Genomic DNA, 23,837 nt, shown 5'->3' with positions numbered 1-23,837 from the left:
TCGTCCCTTTGTACTTATTTTGATATTCATAAATATTTGGTTATGTGGTTCCAGTGGTTACGTATATGGCATTCATTATGCCTTATGATTTCAATATTGCGTTGTCTTGAATTAATTTGTGGTTTTTATTGATATTTGTTTAGTTCATGACCATACAACCATCGCATATTTAAGCGAAGTAGCATAGTTCATGACCCTTGACATGGCAGCAATTCTAAATTTTTTTAATTTTTTTTTATCAATTTTCTTTTTGGACCAAATGTTCTTTGGGTTTTAAGTATTTACAAGGCCCACTTAGATAGCATTTCAAACATCCTCAAAAAGCCCAAAGGAGATTCAAAAGAAAATTGGACCTAATAGAGCTTAATGAAGAGAAAGAAATAAAAAATAAATAAATAATAAAAAAACATAAAAATAAAGATAAAATATAAATTAGGTGTCTACACATCACATAAGGAATGAGTATAGATAACTAATAATATAATATAATATAAGGTAAAAGATAAATCAAAATTGATTTGCAATGGATAAATAATTAAATTATAATATCAATTTTGATTATTTTATTTTATATATACATAAAATCATATACATTGTGATTTGAAAAATTACATATTTTATATATATATTTCCAAAAATTTTACTATTTACCTTTGTATTTAATTTTAAAAATAAGTAATAAAATATCAAAAGTCCTTACTTCAAAATATAAAGTCTCAAATCCCTTTCCTATTTTCATTTTGAGTTTTTGATCATAAAAAGCAAATCATAACTTGGGTCCAATTCATAGGGCTTGTTTTTCATGCAAAAGAGAAAGCAAAAGAGCAGTGGCCCCTTACCTATGGACTAGATGCTTTTCACATTATGGGTCCGTGACAAAGCTCACATCTGGCATAAACAAATACCAGAAAACAAAAGGAGAAAAAACAGTGAAGAGCAACAAGCCATGATTCTGCTAAAACCAAAAACATCACATTTATTTTTTGCTATTTATGCATGGCAATGGCATAGGCATACAAAATCACATCAAATTTGCCATTAAGTCTGCCTACGCTTTACCATCAGTCTGACACTGACAAGATAGAATACAAAAATTAGAAACAAACTAAAACAGTATTCATTAGGCAACCATAGTTCAATTTCAACTAGATCTTCAAGGACAATCTGAAGCTTTACAGGGTCATCCCACTCTCTTTTGTCTTCTCCAGTATGCCATTTCTGAGATCACGGGGATACAGTTTTACTAAGATTTAAGCTCAAGTCATTTGGTAGTAAATCACTACCGTCAACAGGATTCATTCTTCAACAACATTTCTTAAAGGTTATAGGCATTTTTCCTACATATTTTCATTAATATGAAGCATTATCCCATTTTCTCTACTCTTAGATATATTTCAATGACTGGTGAGGACTTTCAGATGGGTGCCTTCAACTTTTCCATGGCTTGATTTTTTGTGGCAAACTGTCTGTATATGCTATGAATCATCATTTCGGAGAGGCTCCTTTTGTTTGGTTTTCCTTGAGAAAAGTAGGATATTGGTGAAGAAAAAATGAAACGAGATTTCTTGGTTTAATTGTTCTGTAATTAGTCAGCAAGACCGCAACTAATGGATCAAATTTCTGATCAAACTAAAACATATATGAAACCATTTTTTTAATTAAAAGAAATGTTTGCCGACAATACGGTGAAATAACCCAATAAACAATGTAAGAAAATACTACACACTGACAAAAGTAAAATTAACTTGCAGAAAGATGGAATCCTATGTAAAAAAAACAAGAAAGATGGAATCAGCCAGAGATCATTACATTATTTCTCTGCTATTTCCTAAACATTTTCCTCGAGTCCCCCTCCTACCTTTTAATTTCTTTGTTTTTCCTCCACTGCACAGAGTGTAAAGTTAGCAAGGAACATTAATTGCTGGTTCTGTTCTCAGCCTTTCTTCAGTTGACTGTCCTTTGTTTTCATTGTCTGGTCTAGCCAACATCTTCCAGGAAGTATCAAAAATAATTTTACTTTGTAATACCCTTTTGCAAGTAAAAGCAAATAATAGATATTAAGTAGCAAAAATAAATACAGCAAACAGAGTCAAAATTGATGGCTAATTAAAAGAAAGAAAACAAAGAAATTATCATTTACTGTAAATTTCATCTGTAGTACTTCCTATCATTCATTTTATATGGGACCCTGCATTTGCCATGAAAGTGATTAAAGAAAGATGGAATCAGACAAAGGCTTCATTATTTCTCTGCTATTTCCTAAACAGTTTCATTGACTCCCCCTCCTGCCTTTCAATTTCTTCGTTATCACTATTGCACAGAGCATATAATTTAGCAGGGAACATTAAGTGCTGGTTCTGTTCGCAGCCTTTCTTCAGTTCACTGCCCTTTGTTTTCTTTCTCTGGTCTACCCAACATCTTTCAGGACGTATCATCTTGCTCTAACAAGCTCTTTTCTTCTTTTCATTCTCCTAAACAGTGAGTACTTTTGCTTACGTGATCCCTTGTCAGGCTATTTCTTATACATAACAAGATTGTACTGAAGCAATTAGCAATGGTCTTGAAATATGAATTCTAACCTTAAAAATATTGCTTTCTTTCTCCATGTAAATTTCTTTTAGCAGAGTGCTAGTGTGCTGACAATAGCAAGGAAGTTTACTGGTTGTATTACTTTCCAGACCTTTCTTCTCCCCATCTTTTACTATTCCATAACTATCTGTCTGTGAGGTCAGCTACTTTCTTAATCTCCCTTTATTTTTTATTCACACAAATTGCAAGAATATTTGCTTGTCATCTTAATACTGGTGGAGTTTTTTTTTTCCTTTTTAATTGTTTTGCTTTTGATTGTAGTGTAGATTGTAGAATAATACTGTGTTTCCCTATGTTATTGCACTTTTCACACATAGCTCATGATTGTCAATGTCTTTTTAGGGCTGAGGATTTTATATCAAATGGGTTAATAAGCTAAAAATTTTATTTTTTTTTCTTTACATTGGTACTGTATAATTTGATTTTCCTAAGTAAAATTATTAAAATAAATTTAGGGTATACTACTTTGTCTTCCTTTACTTCATAAATGTGATATGTCTCTGCATCCATTCTTCAACGAATCATGGATACCACAATTTGGTGCAGGGACAAGCTATGATATGGACTTGATTGGACAAATCATTGATCCCATTGGTCAATCAGCTAAAAAGTATCTCAGATACCACAGAAAATTCAGTGAATATGTGGATGATTTCAAACAAGCTCAAGCAGATTTAAATAACCGCAAGAGGGATATTCATCAACAATTGCAAGACGAGCATCGTCCTGGGAAAAAGCCAAAGCTGGAAGTTCAAAGTTGGTTCAACAAAGTAGAGGAGAAGCTTGATCATGCTCAACGTGTTGAAGACAAAGTTAGTGAAGGGACATACCTCTTTCGTTCTTGCTTAGGGAAGCTTCTTGATGAAACGACTCAAGCAATGAAGAAAGTATGTGATGAAGGTCAGTTCTCTGGGAGCTTGGTGGTTAACGACTCCTCTACCATAGCTGCTGAACTACCAACACCAGAAATAACAGGTGAAACTAATGTAATAGAGGAGATTTATAAGTATTTGATGGGGGATGAAGTTAGAATGATTGGAGTGTGTGGGATGGGAGGAATCGGTAAAACAACCATAATGAAGCATGTTCATAATAGGCTGTTGAAAGAAACTAAGTTTAGCAAGTTGATTTGGGCAACTGTATCCCAAGACCTCGATCTTCGAAGGCTACAAAACAACATCGCATGCCAATTGAAGAAAAACTTGTCAGAGGATGATGATACTATTATACGTGCAGCAATGTTATCTGAAATGTTGAGGAAACAAGGGATCTATGTGCTAATATTAGATGATGTATGGAGCCATATCTCTCTTGAGAATGTTGGAATCCTTGAGCCAACTACAGATAATGGATGCAAGTTAGTGTTGACAACACGCTCCGAAGAGGTTGTTCGATCAATGGGTTGTAGGAAAGTCCAAGTGCCCTGTCTTTCTATGGAAGAGGCGATGCAATTATTTCTAAGCAAAGTCGGACAAGACATGTTGCCCAATCCAAATTTAGAATCGATTATGAAGGATGTTGTCTGCGAATGTGGTGGTCTCCCTCTTGCAATTGTCACAATAGCTGGTTGTATGAGGGGAATATCTGATCCCGTTGTGTGGAGAAATGCTTTGAATGAATTGAGAGGTTACATAAGAAACATCGATGAGATGGAAGATAAGGTGTTTAGCTGTTTAAGATTTAGCTACGATCGCCTGAAACAAAAAGATCGAGATTGTTTTTTATATTGTGCATTATTTCCTGAAGATTATGCAATCAATAAAAGGGGAATAGTTGAATATTGGATGGAAGAAGGACTTATAGATGAAATGGGAACTAGACAAGAAATGCAGGATAACGGTCATTCTATTTTACGGAAGCTTGAAGAAAATTGTTTGTTGGAAAGGGATGATAAGGGTACACACGTAAAGATGCATGATGTTGTGAGAGATATGGCTCTACATATCACAAGAAAAGTGTTTTATGTAAAAACTGGTAAGCGCTTGGAAGATCTACCCGAATGGGATGAAGATGTGGAGAAGGTTTCCTTGATGAGGAATTCCATATCAAAAATTCCTCAAACTATGCTATCTCCAAAATGCCAAAAGCTCACAACTTTGTTCCTCTCAGAAAATTCTTTGAGAGAAATACCAGAATCCTTTTTTGAATACATGCCTAATCTTAAGATTCTTGATCTTTCTAGGAATCGTATTCGAGAGTTGCCTAATTCTATCTCCAATTTAAAGAAGCTCACAGCGTTGTTGCTTTGTCATTGCAATGCATTAGAGAATGTGCCGTCTCTATCAAAGCTTCAAGCTTTGAAGAAATTGAATCTTTTAGGCACAAGTATCAAGAAAATCCCTCAAGGTTTGGAAATGTTGATAAATCTTAGATATCTCAATCTTGGAAATACCACACAGTTAAAAGTGATCCCCCATGGAATATTGTCAAAATTGTGCGATCTTCAACACTTGATCATATACCCAGCAACATCAAGAGCAGAAGAGATGAAGACATTGAACAAGTTGGAGGTTTTAGAAGTTTGCTTCAATCACATGCATGACCTGAGCCTGTATGCTAGTCAAAGGAAATGGCCTAACAACGACTACCGCATTTTTGTGCGGGGCAACTTGACGAACTGTATTTTTAGTCAGGTGGGACTTAGTAAATCTGTTGCGATTGGAGGCTCCCGTATGAAAATTGAAAATTCAATTATACTTCCATCTGATATTAAAGGATTAAGTCTAAGCTGGTATGAATGCGACGGAGCAAGTTTTAACGATATTGTTGGATTAGAAGATGTAACTGATTTGAAGATATGTACGATTGATAATTGCAATGGGTTGGAGTCCATATTTTCCTCACGATGTGCATCACTCCAGACGATTGAGATTCTTGCACTAGAATATTTGTGCAATTTGAAAATGATTCTTGGAGAGTCAATACCACTAGAGCCTGGCACCTTTTCCAATCTTAAAACAATTAATATATCAGACTGTGAAAAATTAAAGAATTTGTTTTCAGCAAAGGGGGTTCTCCAGAATCTCCACAACTTGGAAGAGATTTTTGTTCGGGGCTGTAAAGAAATGGAGGAAATAATAGCATCGGAGAAAGAAGGAATGAGCACAGATAACAATGTCATGTTTACTCTTCCCAAATTAAAGAAATTGACATTGAGTTATCTGCCAGAATTGAAGAGCATTTGCAGAACAAATGAAGTAATGGATTGTGATTCTCTCCAACAGATTGTGATATCGAATTGCCCAAAGCTAAAGAGGATCCCTTTACATCTTCCCTTGCTTGACCTTGACAATACTCAACCATCTCCTCCTCCTTCTCTTAAAGAAATTCTTATACGTCCAAAGGAATGGTGGGAATCAGTGGAGTGGGACCATCCCAACGCTAAGAAGGTCCTTCTACCTTTGCTCAAGTTCCGGGATGACAGTATGGTGAATGGAAGCAATTCCATTGACGAACTGCTTTAAAAGCATGTGAGTCCTTTTTTTATCATGCAAATGCAAAATCTAGTTTCATATTATTTTCTGTTCATTTCATTTTAAGTGTTTGTAACATATACTAATATTACTACTCTTATTTTGTTTCACTCTTTTGCTAGGTGCACACAAAGGGATAGAAGGTTCCAATCAGGCCCAAATTCTGAAGTAAAATCGCAATTCAAACATCTTGATTTCTGATGTTCTGTGCATTGTAAATCTAGATTCAATTCATCCCTTTCTTCTTCACCGATTAGTGTTTGTTTGTTGAACCCTTCCAAATTGTGATTGATAAGCTCTATTTCACACTCTCAAAAAAAGGGTGTTGGTTTTCTACCATCAAAACAAGAGACTAAGCTTTATTGTATGATTTAATTTGAAGTAAGGTTGTGAACTACATTATTCAGTGATTAATACATGTCTATCAACACTAGAACGTTTTTATTGTCCCTGTTTTGTTTTTGTACGGACACACCCATGGACAGCTGCTCGAGTGATTAGGAATGTAAAAGCCATGCACATAATTTATGGCAATGTTTCTGATGCAGAGAAATAGTTACCGGATGAAATGCCACACCAAAACCCTAAGTATTGTTTATAATCTTTCTTTTCTTCATAATTTAATCATAAACCTTCATTTAGTTTTTTTTTTTTTTACCCTTTCGGTGACTCTTTCATTCTATATGTGTGCAGGGGTATGTGTAGTATAAATATCCAATTTCTGCCACAATGTGAGAAGCATAAATGGTATTCCTTCCTTGAAACATGCAATAGTCTGTCTCCACTTTTCAAATTGATTTTGCTGCTCTGTAATGCATGAATTTTTATTTGTTCAACTTAGAGTTAAGAGTCGTAACTTAGAGTTCCTTTCTTCTTGTATTTGCATATTTGAGATTCTTTTATCTTGTTTAAATTGTTTCCTATTCATGAAAAAGAAAATACCATATTATAGCTAGAATTAAGAGTTAGAGATGTGATACTTTTTTCTTGGTTGCATTGTCCTGTTCTAAGTTGTTTTTTTTTTTTTTTTACTTTGAAACTTTTTTGAAGTCTTGCCTGGTTGTTCTATGGGATTGTGGAACTTATTGTCAGCTTGGTAGGTTCTGCACTACATGGAAGAGATGACTGTTATGTATTGTGACAAAATACCATCAAATTTACTCTTCCCAAACTAATGAAATTGGCATTAGCTAATATATCAGAATTGAAGAGCATTTTTAGTAAAAATGGAGTAATGGTTTGTGATTCTCTCCAACACATTCATATAGGTTTGTCAAAGCTGAAGTGGATTCCTCTGTATCATCCCCTACTCGAGCTTGACAAGAGAAAACCATCACCTCCTCCTCTCCAGGAAATCTAGACAACAATCACATTGAGTTAGACCCTTTACCTCTTTCAATCCTAATCCACAAAATTAAGCGTGCGCACTCACCTCTCATGCACACACGGCAAATCCTTTTTCTTTTCATTTCAGTGGTCAAGGGTTCTAATTTACATGTTTACCTTTTCAAGGTGCACATACGTGGAGCTGTTAAGAGATCAATACATGTAACCCGTTATTCAGTTTAAGATGAGCTCAAACAAGATACGGCTCGTAGGTTTGGCCTAAAGGGGCAGCTGGAACACCAGGGGAGAATATGCTGGAAACTAGTCTTTGTGGATCATGAGAATGATGTTCTGCCAGTAGGAGCAAGCCCTTTTATTCCTTTTCTCTTCTAGAGCTCTTCCCATCTCTTGTTTTCGTTGTTTGCCCCAGGGAACAAAATCTGAGCCATTTATATGTATGTGTGTATATATATATATATATATGTATAATAAACATTCAGGATTTGCTTGATCTGGTGATTTTCAATTTATTTAGTCCATTTCTTGACAGTTTTAATGTCTGGTCCATTTCAGGGAGTTTGTTTGCTGTGTCTGATGCATCAAAGATCCTCTCCCCTCAGGAATTCCAGGCCCAGCAGATGAGTTTGGATGGACATTTTGGGAACTTTGTCTTTCCTAATCAAGCCTGTACCAGCTCTGACATTGGGGATGCATGAACTGATCTAGCAACAAGCAAATGATTCTTAGTTGTTGGTGTTCATAGCTTTCCATACGACTTACTGTTTGGTTGTTTCTTTATCCTTCAGTAACTTGCCAGTTTGCATAAAGGAAAAGAAGTCGAGACGATCCTTCTGTAGTACAATTTTGGCTGAACTTGAAGCTAGAAAAGAACAGATACATCATACAAGCAGTTTAGTCTCCTTTGAATTAACATTTGACGTTCCTCGGGTGTACTCTAGTCTTTGTAGAAAGGAAAATCTTGAATCGTATGACTTAGTTTCGAGTGTATAAATGTGTAGATTTGTTCTTCAATTGTCAAATGGAAGAAAATATGCCTTCAATTGTCAAATGGAAGAACAGATACATCATAGAAGCAGATCCACTCAGTTTTCATTTTATTTTTTCAGTTAGTTCTTGTTAAGATCTCTTTGCACCCTCAAAAGGGTCATGGACTTTTAGCTTAAAAGTAGAGTTATATATTGTTGTATAATTTTTTGGATTGATGCATGTTGTTCATGATCTTATCAGTGCTTATTCTTTGCCTTTCTTCTTCCATTGTACAAGGTTTCAATTACATTCAATATATGGTAAATTATAGTTGCCTAATTGCCCTTGCACTGCTTTAAAACCAAATAAGAAGTTTATTACACTGTCACAATTTAGTCATACATACGCCATAAAAAGCCATTTCTCTGCTGACAAAACTATGGCTCTCCAGGCTCATCAAGTATCAACCGGGCTGGAGGCTTTCTTTGTCTTCCACAATGATTGGAAAAAGTGAAAATGGTGATCTTCTTGGGTACCTGCTTCTTCCTTTCTTTGCATTTTCTCTGATCTTATATTTTTTCAATTACTAGTGAGACTTTCAGATGGATGTCTTACAGCTTTGCTACGACTTGATTTCTTTAGCACTGTCTACTTTGAAACTGTCTGAATTTGGTCTGAATCATCACAAGGTAGGAGTGGATAAGGGGCCATTTTTCTTACTCTCCTCTATTATTGCCTTTCTTGTCTTGTGTTTCACAATAATGCAGATATGAATTGAACAAAAACTGACAAAGTAGTAGACATATACTGCTCTTATAATCACCATTATCAGCAAAATCATTTTGTTTTTATTCATCATTATTAGTATCATCATCCTGCTCTTGATAACAAGAAAATGCTTATGTAAACCTCTTACGCTACTCATTCCAACATTCATTGACGATCAGCTACTAATTCTTTAAGATATTTTATTAACTTGCTCGGTATTAACAAATCATAATTTTACTTTGTAATACCTTTAGCAAGTAAAAGCAAATAATAGACATTAATTAGCAAAAATAAATACACCAAACAGAGTCAAAATTGATGGCTAAATTTCCTTCATTTTATATGCGACCCTGCATCTGCCAAGAAAGTGACTAAAGAAAGATGAAATCAGAAAGAGGCTTCATTATTTCTCTGCTATTTCCTGAACTGTTTCATTGGCTCCCCCTCCTACCTTTTAATTTCTTCGTTTTTCCATCACTTTTGCCTAGGAACATTAATTTCTGGTTCTGATCTCAGCCTTTCTTCAATTCACTACCCTTTTTTTATCTCTGGTCTGGCCAACATCATTCAGGAAGTATCAGCCTGCTGTAACAAGCTCTTTTCTTCTTTTGATTCTCTTAAACTGTGAGTACTTTGCTTAGATAATTCCTTGTCAGGAAATTTCTTTATATATAACAAGAATGTAGTGAAGTAATGAGCAATTGTCATTGAATATGAACTCTAACCTTAAAAATATTGCTTTCTTTCTGCATATGAATCTCTTTTAGCACAATGGTAGTGCGTTGCCGATAGCAAGGAAGTTTGCTGGTTATATTACATTCTGGGCATTTGTTCTCCGGATCTTCTACTATTCTAGTCTTCATCTTTCAATAACTACAGGCACTTTTTAAACCTCCTATTGGTTTTGATTCCCATAAATTGCAAGAATGGTTGCTTACCTTCTTTGGTGGAGTTTTGTTTCAATGCTTTTGCTTTTCATTCTGGTGTAGATTGTAGAATCACTCTCTTTCCTTATGTTATTGCACTTTCCACATATAACACATGATTGTCAATGTCTTTTCAGGCTTGAGGATTTCATATCAAATGGGTTAATAAGCTCAAATATTTATATTTTGATTTTTCTCAGTAAAATTATTAAATTCAACTTCTGTCTACTACTTTATAATGTCTTCAATCAATTTCCTTTTCTAATTCCTTTACTTCATAAACTCGATATGCCTCTGCGTCCAATCTTCAACGAATCAATACCACAATATGGTGCAGGGACAAGCTAATATGGACTTGATTGGACCAATCATTGAGGTTATTAAGTTCATTGGTCAACCAGCTACAAAATATCTAAAATACCACAGAAAATTCAGTGAATATGTGGATGGTTTCAAACAAGCTCAAGCAGATTTGCATGACCGTAAGGGGGATATTCATCAACAATTGCAAGACGAGCATCGTTTTGGGAAAAAGCCAAAGCTGGAAGTTGAAAGTTGGTTCAAGAAAGTAGAGGAGAAGCTTGGTCAAGCTCAACGTGTTGAAGATAAAGTCAGTAAAGGGAAATATCTCTTTCGATCTTGCTTAGGGAAGCTTATTGATGAAACGACTCAAGCATTGAAGGAAGTATCTGCTGTAGGTCGTTCCTCTGGGAGCCTATTGGTTAATGACCCCTCTACCATAGCTGTTAAACTACCAACACCAGAATTAGCAGGTGAAGCTAATGCAACAGAGGAAATTTATAAGTAGTTGATGGGAGATGAAGTTAGAATGATTGGAGTGTGTGGGATGGGAGGAATCGGGAAAACAACCATAATGAAGCATGTTCATAACAGGTTGTTGAATGAAACTAAGTTTGGCAAATTGATTTGGGTAACTGTAACCCAAGACTTTGATGTTCGAAGGCTACAAAACAAAATTGCAAGTCAATTGAAGAAAAACTTGTCAGATGATGAGGATACTACTATACGTGCAGCATTGTTACCTGAAATGTTGGAGAAACAAGGGAGCTATGTGCTAATATTGGATGATGTATGGAGTAGCTTCTCTCTCGAGGATGTTGGAATCCTTGAGCCAACTACAGATAATGGATGCAAGTTAGTATTGACAACACGCTCAGAAGAGGTTGTTCGGTCAATGGCTTGTAAGAAAGTCCACGTGTCCTGTCTTTCTACGGATGAGTCCAAGAAATTATTCTTGAACAAATTAGTCGGACAAGACATGTTGCCCAATCAAACTTTAGAATCGATTATGAAACTCATTGTCCGCGAATGTGATGGTCTCCCTCTTGCAATTGTCACGGTAGCTGGTTGTATGAGGGGAATATCTGACCCTCTTGTGTGGCAAGATTTTGAGAAGGTTTCCTTGATGATTAATGCCACGTCAAAAATTCCTCAAAATATACAATCTCCAAGATGTTGGAAGCTCACAACTTTGTTGCTCTCAAACAATTCCTTGATAGAAATTCCAGAATCCTTCTTTGAACACATGCCTAATCTTAAAATTCTTGACCTTTCTTCGAATTCTATTCAAAATTTGCCCAATTCTATCTCCAAATTAGAGAATCTCACAGCATTGTTGTTTTGTCAATGCTACGAATTAAAGAATGTGCCGACTCTATCAAAGCTTCAAGCTCTGAAGAAATTGGATCTTAGAGAAACAAAGATCAAGAAAATCCCTCAAGGTTTGGAAATGTTGATGAACCTTAGATATCTCAATCTCGAATTTAACATGGGATTCGTACAGATCCCCGACGGAATATTGTTAAAGCTGCATCGTCTTCAGCACCTGACGATGCGTCCAACATTATTAAGAGTGGAAGAGGTGAAGACATTGGACAAGCTGGAAGTTTTTGAAGGTTGCTTCCCTGACGTGCATGACTTGAGCCTGTTTGCTGCTCAAAGAAAAAGGCCTAACAAGTATTGTATTTGGGTGAGTAATGGATTCCTTGGTCACTGGAGGAATTTCAGTGTCAAACCTGTTTTACATATCATTCGCAGAGATTATAGTAAAATGGTTACATTTAAGGGTTTTATCATGAATACTGAAGATCCAATCGTACTTCCATCTGACATCCAGCAACTACAACTACGTAAGTGTAAAGGTGGGAGATCAAGTTTTAACGGTATTTTCGGATTAAAAGATGTAACTGATTTGAAAGAATGTACAATTATTGATAGTTGCAATGGGTTGGAGTCCATTTTCTCCTCATGGTGTGCATCACTCCAAACACTTGAGGTTCTTCATATGAGGTCGCTGAGGAATTTGGAAGCCATAGTTGGAGAGTCGGTACTATCAACGCCTGGCACCTTCTCCTCTCTTAAAGAAATTCATTCAGTTTGGTGTGGAAAATTGAAGAATTTGTTGTCAGCAAAGTGGGTTTTCCACAACTTCGAAGAGATTGAAGTTCGGAGTTGTATAGGAATGGAGGAAATAATAGCATCAGAGATAGAAGGAATGAGTACCGATAACGTGGTCATGTTTACTCTTCCCAAATTAAAGATACCGAAATTGGTTCATCTGCCAGAATTGAAGAGCATTTGTAAAACAAAGGAAGTAATGGTTTGTGATTCTCTCCAACAAATTGAGATATGGAATTGTCCAAAGCTCGAGAGGATATCTCTACATCTTCCCCTGCTTGAGCTTGACAATAGTCAACCATCTCCTCCTCCTTGTCTCAAAGAAATCTGCATAGATCCAGAGGAATGCTGGGAATCAATGGAGTGGGACCATCCCAATGCTAGGAATGTTCTTCTACCTTTGCTTAAGTTCCGGAATGCAAGGAAAACGCAATGGAAAGCTGTTTGATGAACTTATGTGACTACTGTTATATGGTTTCACTCTTACGCTAGATACATACTATGGGAAAGAAGGTTACTGTCAGGCCCCAATGCTGAAGTAAAATCGCAATTCAATCATCTTGATTTCTGATTTTCTATGCTTTGTAATTTTAGATTCAATTCATCCCCATTTTCTTCACCAATTAGTGTGTGTTTGTTGAACTCTTCCAAATTGTGATTGTTAAGCTCCATTTCAGTCTCAAAAAACAGAGAGTTGGTTTTCTACCATCGAAACAAGGGACTAAGCTTTGTTGTATGATTTGAGTCGAAGTAAGGTTGTGAACTACTTTATTCAGTGTTTTATACATGTCTACCAACATTTATGAGGTTTTTATTACGTTTGTTTTCCTTTTGTGTTGACTCACCTATGGACAGTTGCTCAGATGATTAGGAATGTTTCTGGAGTAGAGAAAAAAATGGTAGACTAAATGCAAGATCTGGGCAATTAGGAACAAATCATTGTTTGGGGTTTTGACCAAATGGAGGAATTAATAGCATCAGTAAAGGAAGAAGGAACGGTTAGCACTTAGCAGTACCATCAAATTTACTCTTCCCAACTCAAGGGAAGTGGGATTGTGGTTCTAATGGAGTATTGGTTTGTAATTATTTGCTGTTTCTATGCTTTCTCTATGTTTAGAGTCAAGCTGCCTAGTGTCAACAAATATACTACTGTTGCCGGTCAGTTAAAAGCATTAGTAATTTCATACTATTATACAATGACAAGGGCCAGCATTATGCAATTATCATCAATCTTGAAGAAAAGCATAATCTTTTAGAAGAATTTTGAAGAAAAAATAGATGAGTCGATGCACTACTAATAGTGGTAGCCACATCTTAGCTCAAACAACAAAAAGGTCTCAAGTTCAAATCCTTATACCCCTAATTTAACTACCGAAAGAGAATAAGCTATTCTGTATAAGCATTACTGGGGAATACCTTTGTCATTACCCAAATATTGGCATGGAAGCTTGCAACTATTCATCCCTTTTTCTTTCACCTTTAAAAATATCTCCCTTTGGCTTCCAATATTTGAAAATTCTCCAGCTTATGGAAAATAAAATTCCTTCCTATGTAGCCTACAGATACCGAATGAGTTCAACGGCAAACTTTCCCTTCCTTGTAGTGTTTATTTCTCCTATCTGGACAAAGAAAATCTAAACGTGAGAAGGCTAAACTAAAATGTAGAGGACCTTGTGGACAGCACGATTTGATCAAATCGATAGCTCACCTTTAATCTTCCTTTCCCGCTAACTGAGACAATGTCTCCAGTCTTGAGAATTGTTCCATTTTTTGTAACACTTGTCCAATTCACACGCACATCTCCATTACTAAAACAAACAGACAACATTTGAGTGGTCATCCATAGATTTTCACCAAAATTTCAATGGAAAATCAAAACCTTTTACAAGTCAAATCTTCACTTTGATTCTCCTACTAGATTGAATCTGTATTGATTTGAATCGAAAAACTATACTATACAATTTTGGAGTAGTAGGTTGTTGTCTTTTCCAAGTTGAAATTTCCAATGATTACAATTAAACTCTAATAATTTCAAAATGCCATAATGCAATTCAAATTGCCATTCCTAACCCAATTGAAAATATTACAAAGTAAAAAGATGACATTTTAGAGGCAGCACTAGATGGTAGATATAGTCTCTTCAAAATAGTCTAGTTAAGCAAAACCAAAAGACAAGATTTAAACCTGTGGTTGTGTCAAATCTGCAAATTATCCTCTAGAGTTTGGCTAAGATATTTAACCTCAAAGATGATTATGAGGTGCCACTATTCAGGAAAGCTGACGAAAATGGTTTGGTCATATGATAACTAAAGATGATGATACTATACCAACACGCTAGAGGCTATGTTTAAGTGCTAGGTGTGACCAGATACAGTTGGTCCAATTATTCCACAAAGACAGATCCGTTGAGGAAAAAGGAGAATGCAAAAAGGAATGTTAGCACCATGCAGCATAATTGAAAGTACAGGAGGCTGTTTGAACATATAGCAAAGAATTAAATAAAACAAAATAGTAAAAATAATATCAGTAGATAGTTTCTCTTTAAGCAGCACAAAAAGTGTACCTGATCAAATTAACTAGTTTAGACCTTGAAATCTTAAACCCTGCACTAGCTAGAGCATCAACCCGTAGTGATGCTTCTACGGTTTTGAATGACTGTGTCCTGCAAAGGCAACATGAACTCATTGCTGAATACAAATGATAAGTGCCACATATGGGAGACAAAAATGACGACAACTATGGGTGGTTTGCACCTTGGTGGCTCATATTCAAGAGCAAGCAGAGGTATCTGCATACATGATACTGATACATTGCCGACCTGCAAAAGATATATACATCATGAAAAGAGCCGGTAAAGTAATATATCAGAGTATTAAGGAAAATGTTAATGACAGCACGTGAACCATGTTTATGAAAATAATATCCTGCTCCACTTAGCAAGATTATCTCATGCCATTAGGAATAATGACTATATTCAAGTGTTAATAAAATAACAGCCTAATTTACCACAAAAGTATCAGACTATGGTGACAGAAGATATATTGATTTTCAACGTGATACTATCAGTGTTCCAGAATAAAAATTTCAATACAAGATCGATTATATAATACAATGCCAGCAATAATGTTCATTACAAAGTATCCTACAGAGTGAAAAGATTTAAAATAATCACAGTCATTGAGAAAGGTCGTGTCAACAGACATTAAATGAATCTGAGGGAAAATATTCACCTTGTCCAGGGTTGACATAAGAAAGTCAACAAGTTCTGGAACAATCAGAATATGAGCTCCCTTTTCTCCCTAGATAACAATTAAGATAGATTAGCCTGGTTCAAAAGAAAATGGTATGCTAAATTACACTTTGACAAGTAAAGGTTATTGAATCATCCAAATATCAAAAAAACAAAAGAAAGAGAGAAAATTTGACAGGATGCAATATTAAATGCAGAGAAAGCTTCTCTGTTAATATGGTAGTTAGGTAGCCAGTAGGTACTTTGAATCAAGTTATAAAGGATCTTAATGCAAGAAATTACACTGGTGCTCTTCATAGCCAGTCCCCATATGAATATCTAAAATAGAAGATACCTGCAAGATAATATCCCCAAGCTTCTCTCTAGCAATACCTGTACCAAGAATTGCACCGAGGAAGTCACCATGAGAACAAGGTTGAAAGCCAAAGTTTCCTGTGATACTGAGAAAGAAAAAACTAAATATGCAGAAATTTTGATTCAGGGTTTTAAATACTGTCCAGCATTCATCAGTTTTTGATGAGGAAGAATCTGACTCACTTTAATGCTGCAACTACATCAGGATCACTGGTCAATACTTCTGAATGTCCAATAGAAATGCGACAACGCTCAGCCTAAAGGATCAAGAAGATTCAACAATTTTTATAACCAAAGAAATCAATCAAGGCAAAGTAAACTGAATCTCATTTAGTCAACCTGAGGGTATCCTCCCTGAGCAACAGCTTTGACATCAGCCAGTTTTCCCAAAACTAGCATTGACTCCTTTATTACTGGTGGGGTGAGAAAATCTGTATGGAGGACCTCTCTTCTTGTTGCTGCCCGTCTAGCCTAAAGGAGCATTGATGAGATCCAAAGAGATGAGAGGGTAAACAGACAGAAACTATTAACATTTTCTACTAAATATAGATGGACATCATCTTTTAATTTCTTCAAAGCTGTTTAACTTCTGACCTCCCCAAAGAAAATTGTTTAGAGAATCAGATGGTTCTGAGTAGGAACTAAAGGCAAGGACCAAAAAGAAAGAGTAGGTACTAAAGGCAGATATGTCAAAAGGGTAATGAAAATACCATTTCAAGAATATGTTTCACTTCTTCGATAGCACTTTTATCACCCACTCCTTTAAGTAAGACATCATTATCCCCCTTTATAACTTGGGCAACGTGACATAACCCTGAATATGCATTTATCAAAATTTTAAATAGGATGTAATCAGACACAAAATCAAATTTCTCTCATATATGCTAACATCCCACTTATTGAAGCATGCACATAGTGTAGAGATAACAGAAAACAATAGTAAAGCCAGGTCTTGCATGAGTTAATCCTACGGCTGACTACCAATGATAGAAGAACAGGTTCAACAGCCATGGTCAACATCAGATACTGCAAATGTTTAATATACAATAACTTCCAGATAAGTAGGTAAATTATAAGAAAACAATTACTATAAGCTGCCTTGTGTACAAAGTAGTTCTTGGCATAATAACAAACAGTTAAAGTAGGCTTGTGGCCAATGCACTCTTAACCTAGTAGGCGTGCAGAAATCCCCACGCTTGATGGTACAAAAGGGAATACATTTTGGTATCTGGCTGAGGCTCACAGCCAGGCATTCTTCCCTTGAAACCATGGCTAGTGTTTCAGCACTAATTGGTATACTTTAAAGAAAGGAAACATTTATTTTCTTAGAAGAGTAATACAACTGACTTACATATTCATTTGAGCGACAACATTGTTATTTTTCCTAGCTTCAGTTCCTGCCCCCTTTCTTTTATAGATGTGTGCTCATCATATTCTTCTAATTTAGCTTAATTGGTGTCTCTAATTACACCAAGATTACTACAAAAATAACCAGAAAAAATGTAAATTCTTCTGCTTTAGCTTAATGGGTATCTCTAATTACACAAGATAACTAAACAAACAAATGAAAACCGTAAATTCTTCTACTTTAGCTCAATGGGTATCTCTATTTATAAAAAAGTTTACAGCCAAACCAATCCAAATTAAGTAAAACTCATAAACGAAAATCAACGACAAAACAAAAGCCAAGTAGATATATGAATCCATTTCAAAACCTGAACTTCTCAGTGGAGTTTGAACCGGAAAGGAGCAACAGTTTCCATAGAAAGAAAGGTTTCTGTTGATGTGAAGAGGTTGACAGAAAGCCAACGCTTGAAATGCTCTTCTGAGAAGCCATGGAGCAGCAACGCTGGCGGCAGCCATGGTCGTTTTGTTCGTTTTCAGTTTAAAATTAAAACAATAGTCTAAAATAATGTATTATCTAACTTTCGGCCCAAAAAGAATACTATGTAATACTATATTAAACTCGTTAAAATTATTTTAATTTTTCATATATATATATATATATAAATAATTAACTAAAACAATAATCTAAATAATGTATTTGATAGAACTTACATTAAATATGAAAAATTTTGGTTTTTAAACTTAGTTTTATTTAAGCATTTTTAATTCTTAAACTTCATTTAAATGAGTTTAATTAAAATATTAAAAATGATCATAATATCACATATCTATAAAAAATGATATGAGTTTTGAAAATATAAATATAGATCTTCTACCAATTATAAATATATTTTTTGAGTTAAAATATAAATTCATAATTTATAGATTTATTTAAATTTTATTTTCATAATTTAAAGTTATATGAAATTAAGTTTAAGTTTTAATCCGTCACAATATTGACAAGCAATTTTTAGCATTTTAAAAGTAATAGTTTATAAACATTCCTAAGGCACTTGTTGATATTTATCTTTTGTTAATTAAAATTTAATAATAATAATAATAATAGTGCAACAAGTAATACATGAACAAAAACAGATTAAGCTAAAGACTATCATAACAAGGCCAAGCCCAACTATGAACCGAAAGATAAACCAAAATTCTCAAAAATGTTTTGGGTTTATACTCAAAACGGACCTGATCCTCATAAAACTGACAACGGTATTTACCCAATTCTTTACCGAATGTGTCTCTATAAGATACATTAAAGTTGAAGTAAACTCAGTGCTTCTTTATCTTGGTTATTTTTTAGTTTATTTATTTTTTAAAAATAAAAGTTAAGTCAAATATAATTTTTGAAAAGTAGTTTTTTTTAAAAAAAAAAGCAAAATTTAAAAAAAAAAACTTAAAAGAAAATTCTGATTTTTTTTAAAAATACATTAATTTTTCAAGAAATATCTCTTTTTTAATCAATCTCTCTCTCCTCTCGTATTTTTTGCAAATCACCATTCTTCAACGCAAATTACAATGTCCCACTCCTCGATCTCTCTCTACAAAAACTACTAAGAAAAAAAATAAAAAACCCAATAACAAAATAATAAAATCTAAAATTTTTTTGTTTTTATAAAGATTAAAAAAAATCTAAATTCAAAACTGCATTCAGATACTATTTAAAGATTTTTTCACTTTTTCATCAAAAATGATTTTAATGTCAAATACATTGTTTTATTTTTTTTGAAAATTCAAACATCATGATCTGATTACTTGCTAAATTAATAAAAATCTAATACTATTGTTACTATACAAGTTTGAAAGTTGTTTCGTTTTTTTATTGATTTTTTTGATTTTAACATCTAAAATCATATATAAACTTGAGATATTCCATTATAATTCATTAACTGACTGAAGATAGTATAAATACTTTTTATAGTAACTTTAATCGAAATTAGAATTTATATAATTTATTTTGTTAAATAGTTTATCAAATAATTTTAACTTAATTTTAAAAATTATTTTTTTTATAAAAACTTTATAATAATTTTTAAGTTAAAAAAAATTAAGCCAAACAATTTAAAGATCAAAAGATATCCCTTTCTTTTCTAGATGAAAAAACGAGCAAGTTTGTGATATATAATACGCAATTACCTTCAATCACGTTTACCGTAATAAAAAAGGCATAAGCGATCACAAAAATTAAAGTGATAAATGGCTTGAACTTTAGTGGAAAAGTAGTATGAAAGAGGAAATAGACAGGGGACTTTGTTTTTTTTCTTAGCTTTGTTGATCGGTTCTAACTGTAAGCACATGATTTTGGAATATGTAGCGTAATTAATTATTTGATGCAAAAAGTTAATTAGAGTACCATATTTTCCAACATGTAGGGTTATTCATCTTATAATACTTTTCAAATAAAAATTGCTACGACTGATGTCTTGAATTAAATTCAGAAAATTTAGTAATTGATTAATATAAATCCGGGTCAATTTTTTATAAAATTAATCAATTATTTAATTTTCAAAATCTACGACGTATAAATTTATACTTAGATTCCACACCAGTGTCAATAAATATATGAGAAAGTGATTGAAAGGTCTCCGATCTCAACCCATACCCTGCCTGATGATTATGTTAACCGTATGGAAAATACTTGGACATCATCCGATTAGGGTCTTATGGCTAGGATAAGGTTTAACTTGGCCCATCCAAGCTCCATTATTTTCCAAATTAAAGACAAAATGAGAGCTGTCTCATGTGACCTCTGCGCATTAAAAGTGCCATAGCCCCAGCCCTCAAGGTACCAAATAGAAACCAAATGTGGAGCCTAGGGGAAGACTAGTTATACCTTTTGGCTTTGAGTCTTGACCAGGTCTAAACCTTTCCAAAGCCAAAACCAAACCCCATCAAGAACCATTCAACACTCAAAGTACCCTGTCAAATTCTTTTGCTGACTGCTTTCATTATCAAACAACAATACCGACTAATAGAAACAATGCACTTTATCAAAAGAAGAGTCCACACGGCTCAAACATATCAAATACCCCAAATTCACATATTTTTTTTATTAGGATAACCCCTTTGATCATGCCGACACAAACCCGAAGCCTATTGAGCTTTGGGGGACAGTGGCTGATAAGGTGTTGAAAGACAAGTGCTACTTGGTGTTGCAACAACTAAATGGTTTCTACACGAGAGCATTAGTCCAAACAGAAGAAGGCATTCTAACATGGCTATGATCGAACACCCCCCCAAAGTCCAAAAAAAATCTTTTGTAAGCTCTTTGGAATCAAGTCCACTAGAATTTGGAGTGCATTTAATTTGCTGCTAGTGTTATCTCCACTATCTACTTCTCCAATATGTAATCGACCCATTTATGAGTATATATAGTTTGAGAGTTTTAACTAGTCAAAAGAGTAATGAAAAATGTTTAATTTGAAAATTTTTGGTAAAATCGTAAATATAATTTTTTTTGTTTGCGTAAAATTTAAGTTCTTTCATTTTATGTAAAATAAATAAATAAACACGATAAAAAAATAAATTTTTAAAAAGAAATTATTTAATACAGAAGATGTCTTTTTTGGACTAGTAGTATATAATACCAAGCAGGGTTAGAATGCTTCATTCAAGAACTAAGAGCCCTATCTATAGCCATACTAAATTACTCTAGGTATTGCAGCCTCTTTTTCCTACCATTTTTCAGTGTTTCTCCAATGGGAAACAGAACAAAGCTTCTGCCCTCTCTTCATGTTCTGATCCTTTACTTTCTATCCTTTCAGACCTATCTCTCCATTGAAATGGATACCATATATCCAGGCCAATCACTCTCTGGTAACCAAACTATCACCTCAGAAAATGGATGGTTTGAGCTTGGTTTCTTTAAGCCAGGTAACTCCTCACACTACTATGTAGGCATCTGGTACAAGAAACTTCCAGGTCAAACTGTGGTCTGGGTGGCTAACAGAGATAAACCACTTCTTGATCCTTCCACTTCAAAACTTCAACTCTCTGAAAAGGGTAACCTTGTCCTCTGTAACCAATCTGAAATCCCACTTTGGTCAGCTGAGTCATCAGCAAACTCCATAAAATCCACTGTTGCAGTTCTTGAGGATAGTGGAAATCTTGTTTTGAGAAATAGTTCAAACGCCTCAGTCATCCAATGGCAAAGCTTCGATCACCCTACTGATACTTGGCTGCCTGGCGCCAAGCTTGGGATAAATAAGATGACCAAAAGAGGGAATACCTATATTTCATGGAGCAATTCAAATGATCCTGCCACTGGTCCATTTTCCTTGGAGCTAGACCCCAATGGAACGAGCACGTATTTCATACTGCAGAATGGGAAAAGGCACTGGACTTGTGGGATGTGGCTAGAAAGAGTTTCTTCTTTTAGTACTGATACAGTAACTAGCGAATATTCCACTGTAAGCTATGAGTCAAGTGAGAAAGAAAACTTCTACTCTTACTCAGTGACCAACTCCTTAATTCCGGTAAGATACGTGATGGATATATCCGGGCAGCTGCAGCAACTCGTATGGCAGGATGATTCTATGAAGTGGCTATCGATTTGGGCAAAACCAAAGGATCAATGTGAAATCTATGCTTTTTGTGGAGCATATGGAGCCTGCAATCAGTTCAGTTCGAGGACTAGATGCGAATGCTTGGATGGTTTTAAACCTAAAATACCTGGACAATGGAATTCAGGTAATTACTCGTATGGTTGTATTAGAAGAACTCCATTGCAGTGCAACAAAGGCGAGAAAGATGGTTTCCAAGTGATTTCTAACATAAGAATACCTGCGAATGATGTGCCCTTGACAAATACTAAGAGCTTGGAAGAGTGTAAATCAGCCTGCTTAAGAGACTGCTCTTGTACTGCATGCACCTTTCATGGTAACTGCTCCATATGGCGAGAAGCTCTGTTGAACATCCAATATCTCTCATTTGGTGACTATCTGGGAAGCGATCTATATCTGCGGCTTCCAATGACAGAGCTGCCAGCTTTGAAAGGTAAGACGAAGGGAAGAATTGAGTGGTCCACTATTAACGCTGCTGCAGCAATTGTAATTTCGATTGCTATCTTGGGACTCCTTGTTTCAATCTGCAGAATGAAAATTTTCTCTGATACTAAGCCTATCCATGATGTTCTGATTCTCTTCAAGTTCGGTGATTTAAAGAGTGCAACAAAGAATTTTTCTGAAAAATTAGGTGAAGGAAGCTTTGGTTCTGTCTTCAAAGGAACACTTCCGAATTCAGGTGCCATAGCTGTAAAGAGTCTCAAATGCCTAGACCAAGAAGACAAGCAGTTCCGCACTGAATTGAGCACCATTGGGACAATCCACCATGTTAATCTTGTTCGCCTTCTGGGGTTTTGCGTGAAGGGAAAGAAGAGGTTTCTAGTATATGAGTACATGCCAAATGGTTCCTTGGACAGTCATCTGTTTTATAAGGATTCAAAGATCCTAGACTGGAAAACAAGATATCATATTGCACTGGGAATAGCTCGAGGCTTAGCCTATCTCCATGATAAGTGCAGAGAATGCATCATACACTGTGATATCAAGCCTGAGAACATTCTGCTTGATGCTGACTTTAATCCTATACTTTCTGACTTCGGCCTAGCAAAGCTGTTAGGCAGGGATTTCAGTCGTGTGTTGACTACAATGAAAGGAACCAGAGGATACCTTGCACCTGAAATGATTTCAGGTGATCCAATCACTCCAAAATCTGATGTTTTCAGCTATGGGATGTTGCTTTTGGAGATTATATCAGGAAGGAGAAACTGGGATGCAAGACTTGACGGGCCAGACGCTTACTTCCCAGCTCGTGCTGCAAACAGCGTAAGCAATGGAGGAGATGTACTAAGTTTGTTGGATTCCAAGTTGCAGGGGAATGCAAATGCAAACGAAGTCATCAGAGCTTGTAGAGTTGCATGTTGGTGCATCCAAGATGAAGAGGAAAGAAGGCCATCCATGGGGAATGTTGTTCAGATCTTTGAGGGAGTGCAAGAGGTGCATATGCCACCAATTCCACGGTTTATCCAGACCATCACAAACTATACAAAAAATGCGGAGTAGTCTTTGACAAATGAGAAGAAATGTAGTATTTCAAACTGCTTACTAGGTCCTGTGCACTAGTTTCACGAATAATATGTTGCAGCTTTATATATAGTCGAGTTTCAATTACCACAAATCATCAGAGTAGCTTTAGGCTTTAGCTTTCCTTCGGGATGCATCTTTCTTTGTATTATATATATATCCTTTTGTATAATCTTCGCACGAACACCCTGCCATCAATCTACTGAAACCTTCCAGGACAATAATACTTAATCTGAAATGAAATCACTTCAAAATGTTGGCTTTACCACCT

General features: G+C 35.2%; 2 protein-coding genes and 2 pseudogenes across 2 annotated transcripts; 3 read left to right on the top strand and 1 right to left on the bottom strand.

The window, feature by feature from the left end:
* Window positions 1-2,246: 2,246 nt before the first annotated feature.
* Window positions 2,247-8,611, top strand: LOC148761540 (putative disease resistance protein At4g27220). Its single transcript, XM_088808307.1, has 8 exons — window positions 2,247-2,478; window positions 2,622-2,727; window positions 3,136-6,059; window positions 6,185-6,650; window positions 6,756-6,809; window positions 7,331-7,438; window positions 7,575-7,843; window positions 7,962-8,611. Exon 3 carries the CDS (start codon window positions 3,150-3,152, stop codon window positions 6,051-6,053), a length of 2,904 nt encoding a protein of 967 aa, XP_088664433.1. The 5' UTR covers window positions 2,247-2,478; window positions 2,622-2,727; window positions 3,136-3,149; the 3' UTR covers window positions 6,054-6,059; window positions 6,185-6,650; window positions 6,756-6,809; window positions 7,331-7,438; window positions 7,575-7,843; window positions 7,962-8,611.
* A 1,786-nt stretch (window positions 8,612-10,397) lies between these two features.
* On the top strand, window positions 10,398-13,429 carry LOC148761539 (putative disease resistance protein At4g27220; annotated as a pseudogene).
* Window positions 13,430-13,719: 290 nt separating this feature from the next.
* On the bottom strand, window positions 13,720-18,008 carry LOC18593994 (RNA-binding S4 domain-containing protein). The gene is made up of 10 exons (XM_007021433.3): window positions 17,807-18,008; window positions 16,802-16,905; window positions 16,431-16,562; window positions 16,275-16,348; window positions 16,072-16,177; window positions 15,718-15,786; window positions 15,241-15,305; window positions 15,051-15,149; window positions 14,196-14,295; window positions 13,720-14,106 (listed from the first exon to the last, which is right to left on the bottom strand). The coding sequence occupies exons 1-10, from the start codon at window positions 17,952-17,954 to the stop codon at window positions 14,044-14,046; spliced, it is 960 nt and encodes a 319-aa protein (XP_007021495.3). The 5' UTR covers window positions 17,955-18,008; the 3' UTR covers window positions 13,720-14,043.
* Window positions 18,009-21,084: 3,076 nt separating this feature from the next.
* LOC18593993 (G-type lectin S-receptor-like serine/threonine-protein kinase At2g19130 pseudogene) lies at window positions 21,085-23,831 on the top strand (annotated as a pseudogene).
* The last annotated feature ends 6 nt before the right edge of the window (window positions 23,832-23,837 follow it).

The sequence above is a fragment of the Theobroma cacao genome, chromosome 7, assembly GCF_053813885.1.
Source record: "Theobroma cacao isolate CCN51 chromosome 7, ASM5381388v1, whole genome shotgun sequence".
In the NCBI taxonomy this organism is placed as follows: domain Eukaryota; kingdom Viridiplantae; phylum Streptophyta; class Magnoliopsida; order Malvales; family Malvaceae; genus Theobroma; species Theobroma cacao.
Note: the sequence above shows the minus strand (reverse complement) of the source record. Positions and strands in the feature narration are given on the sequence as shown.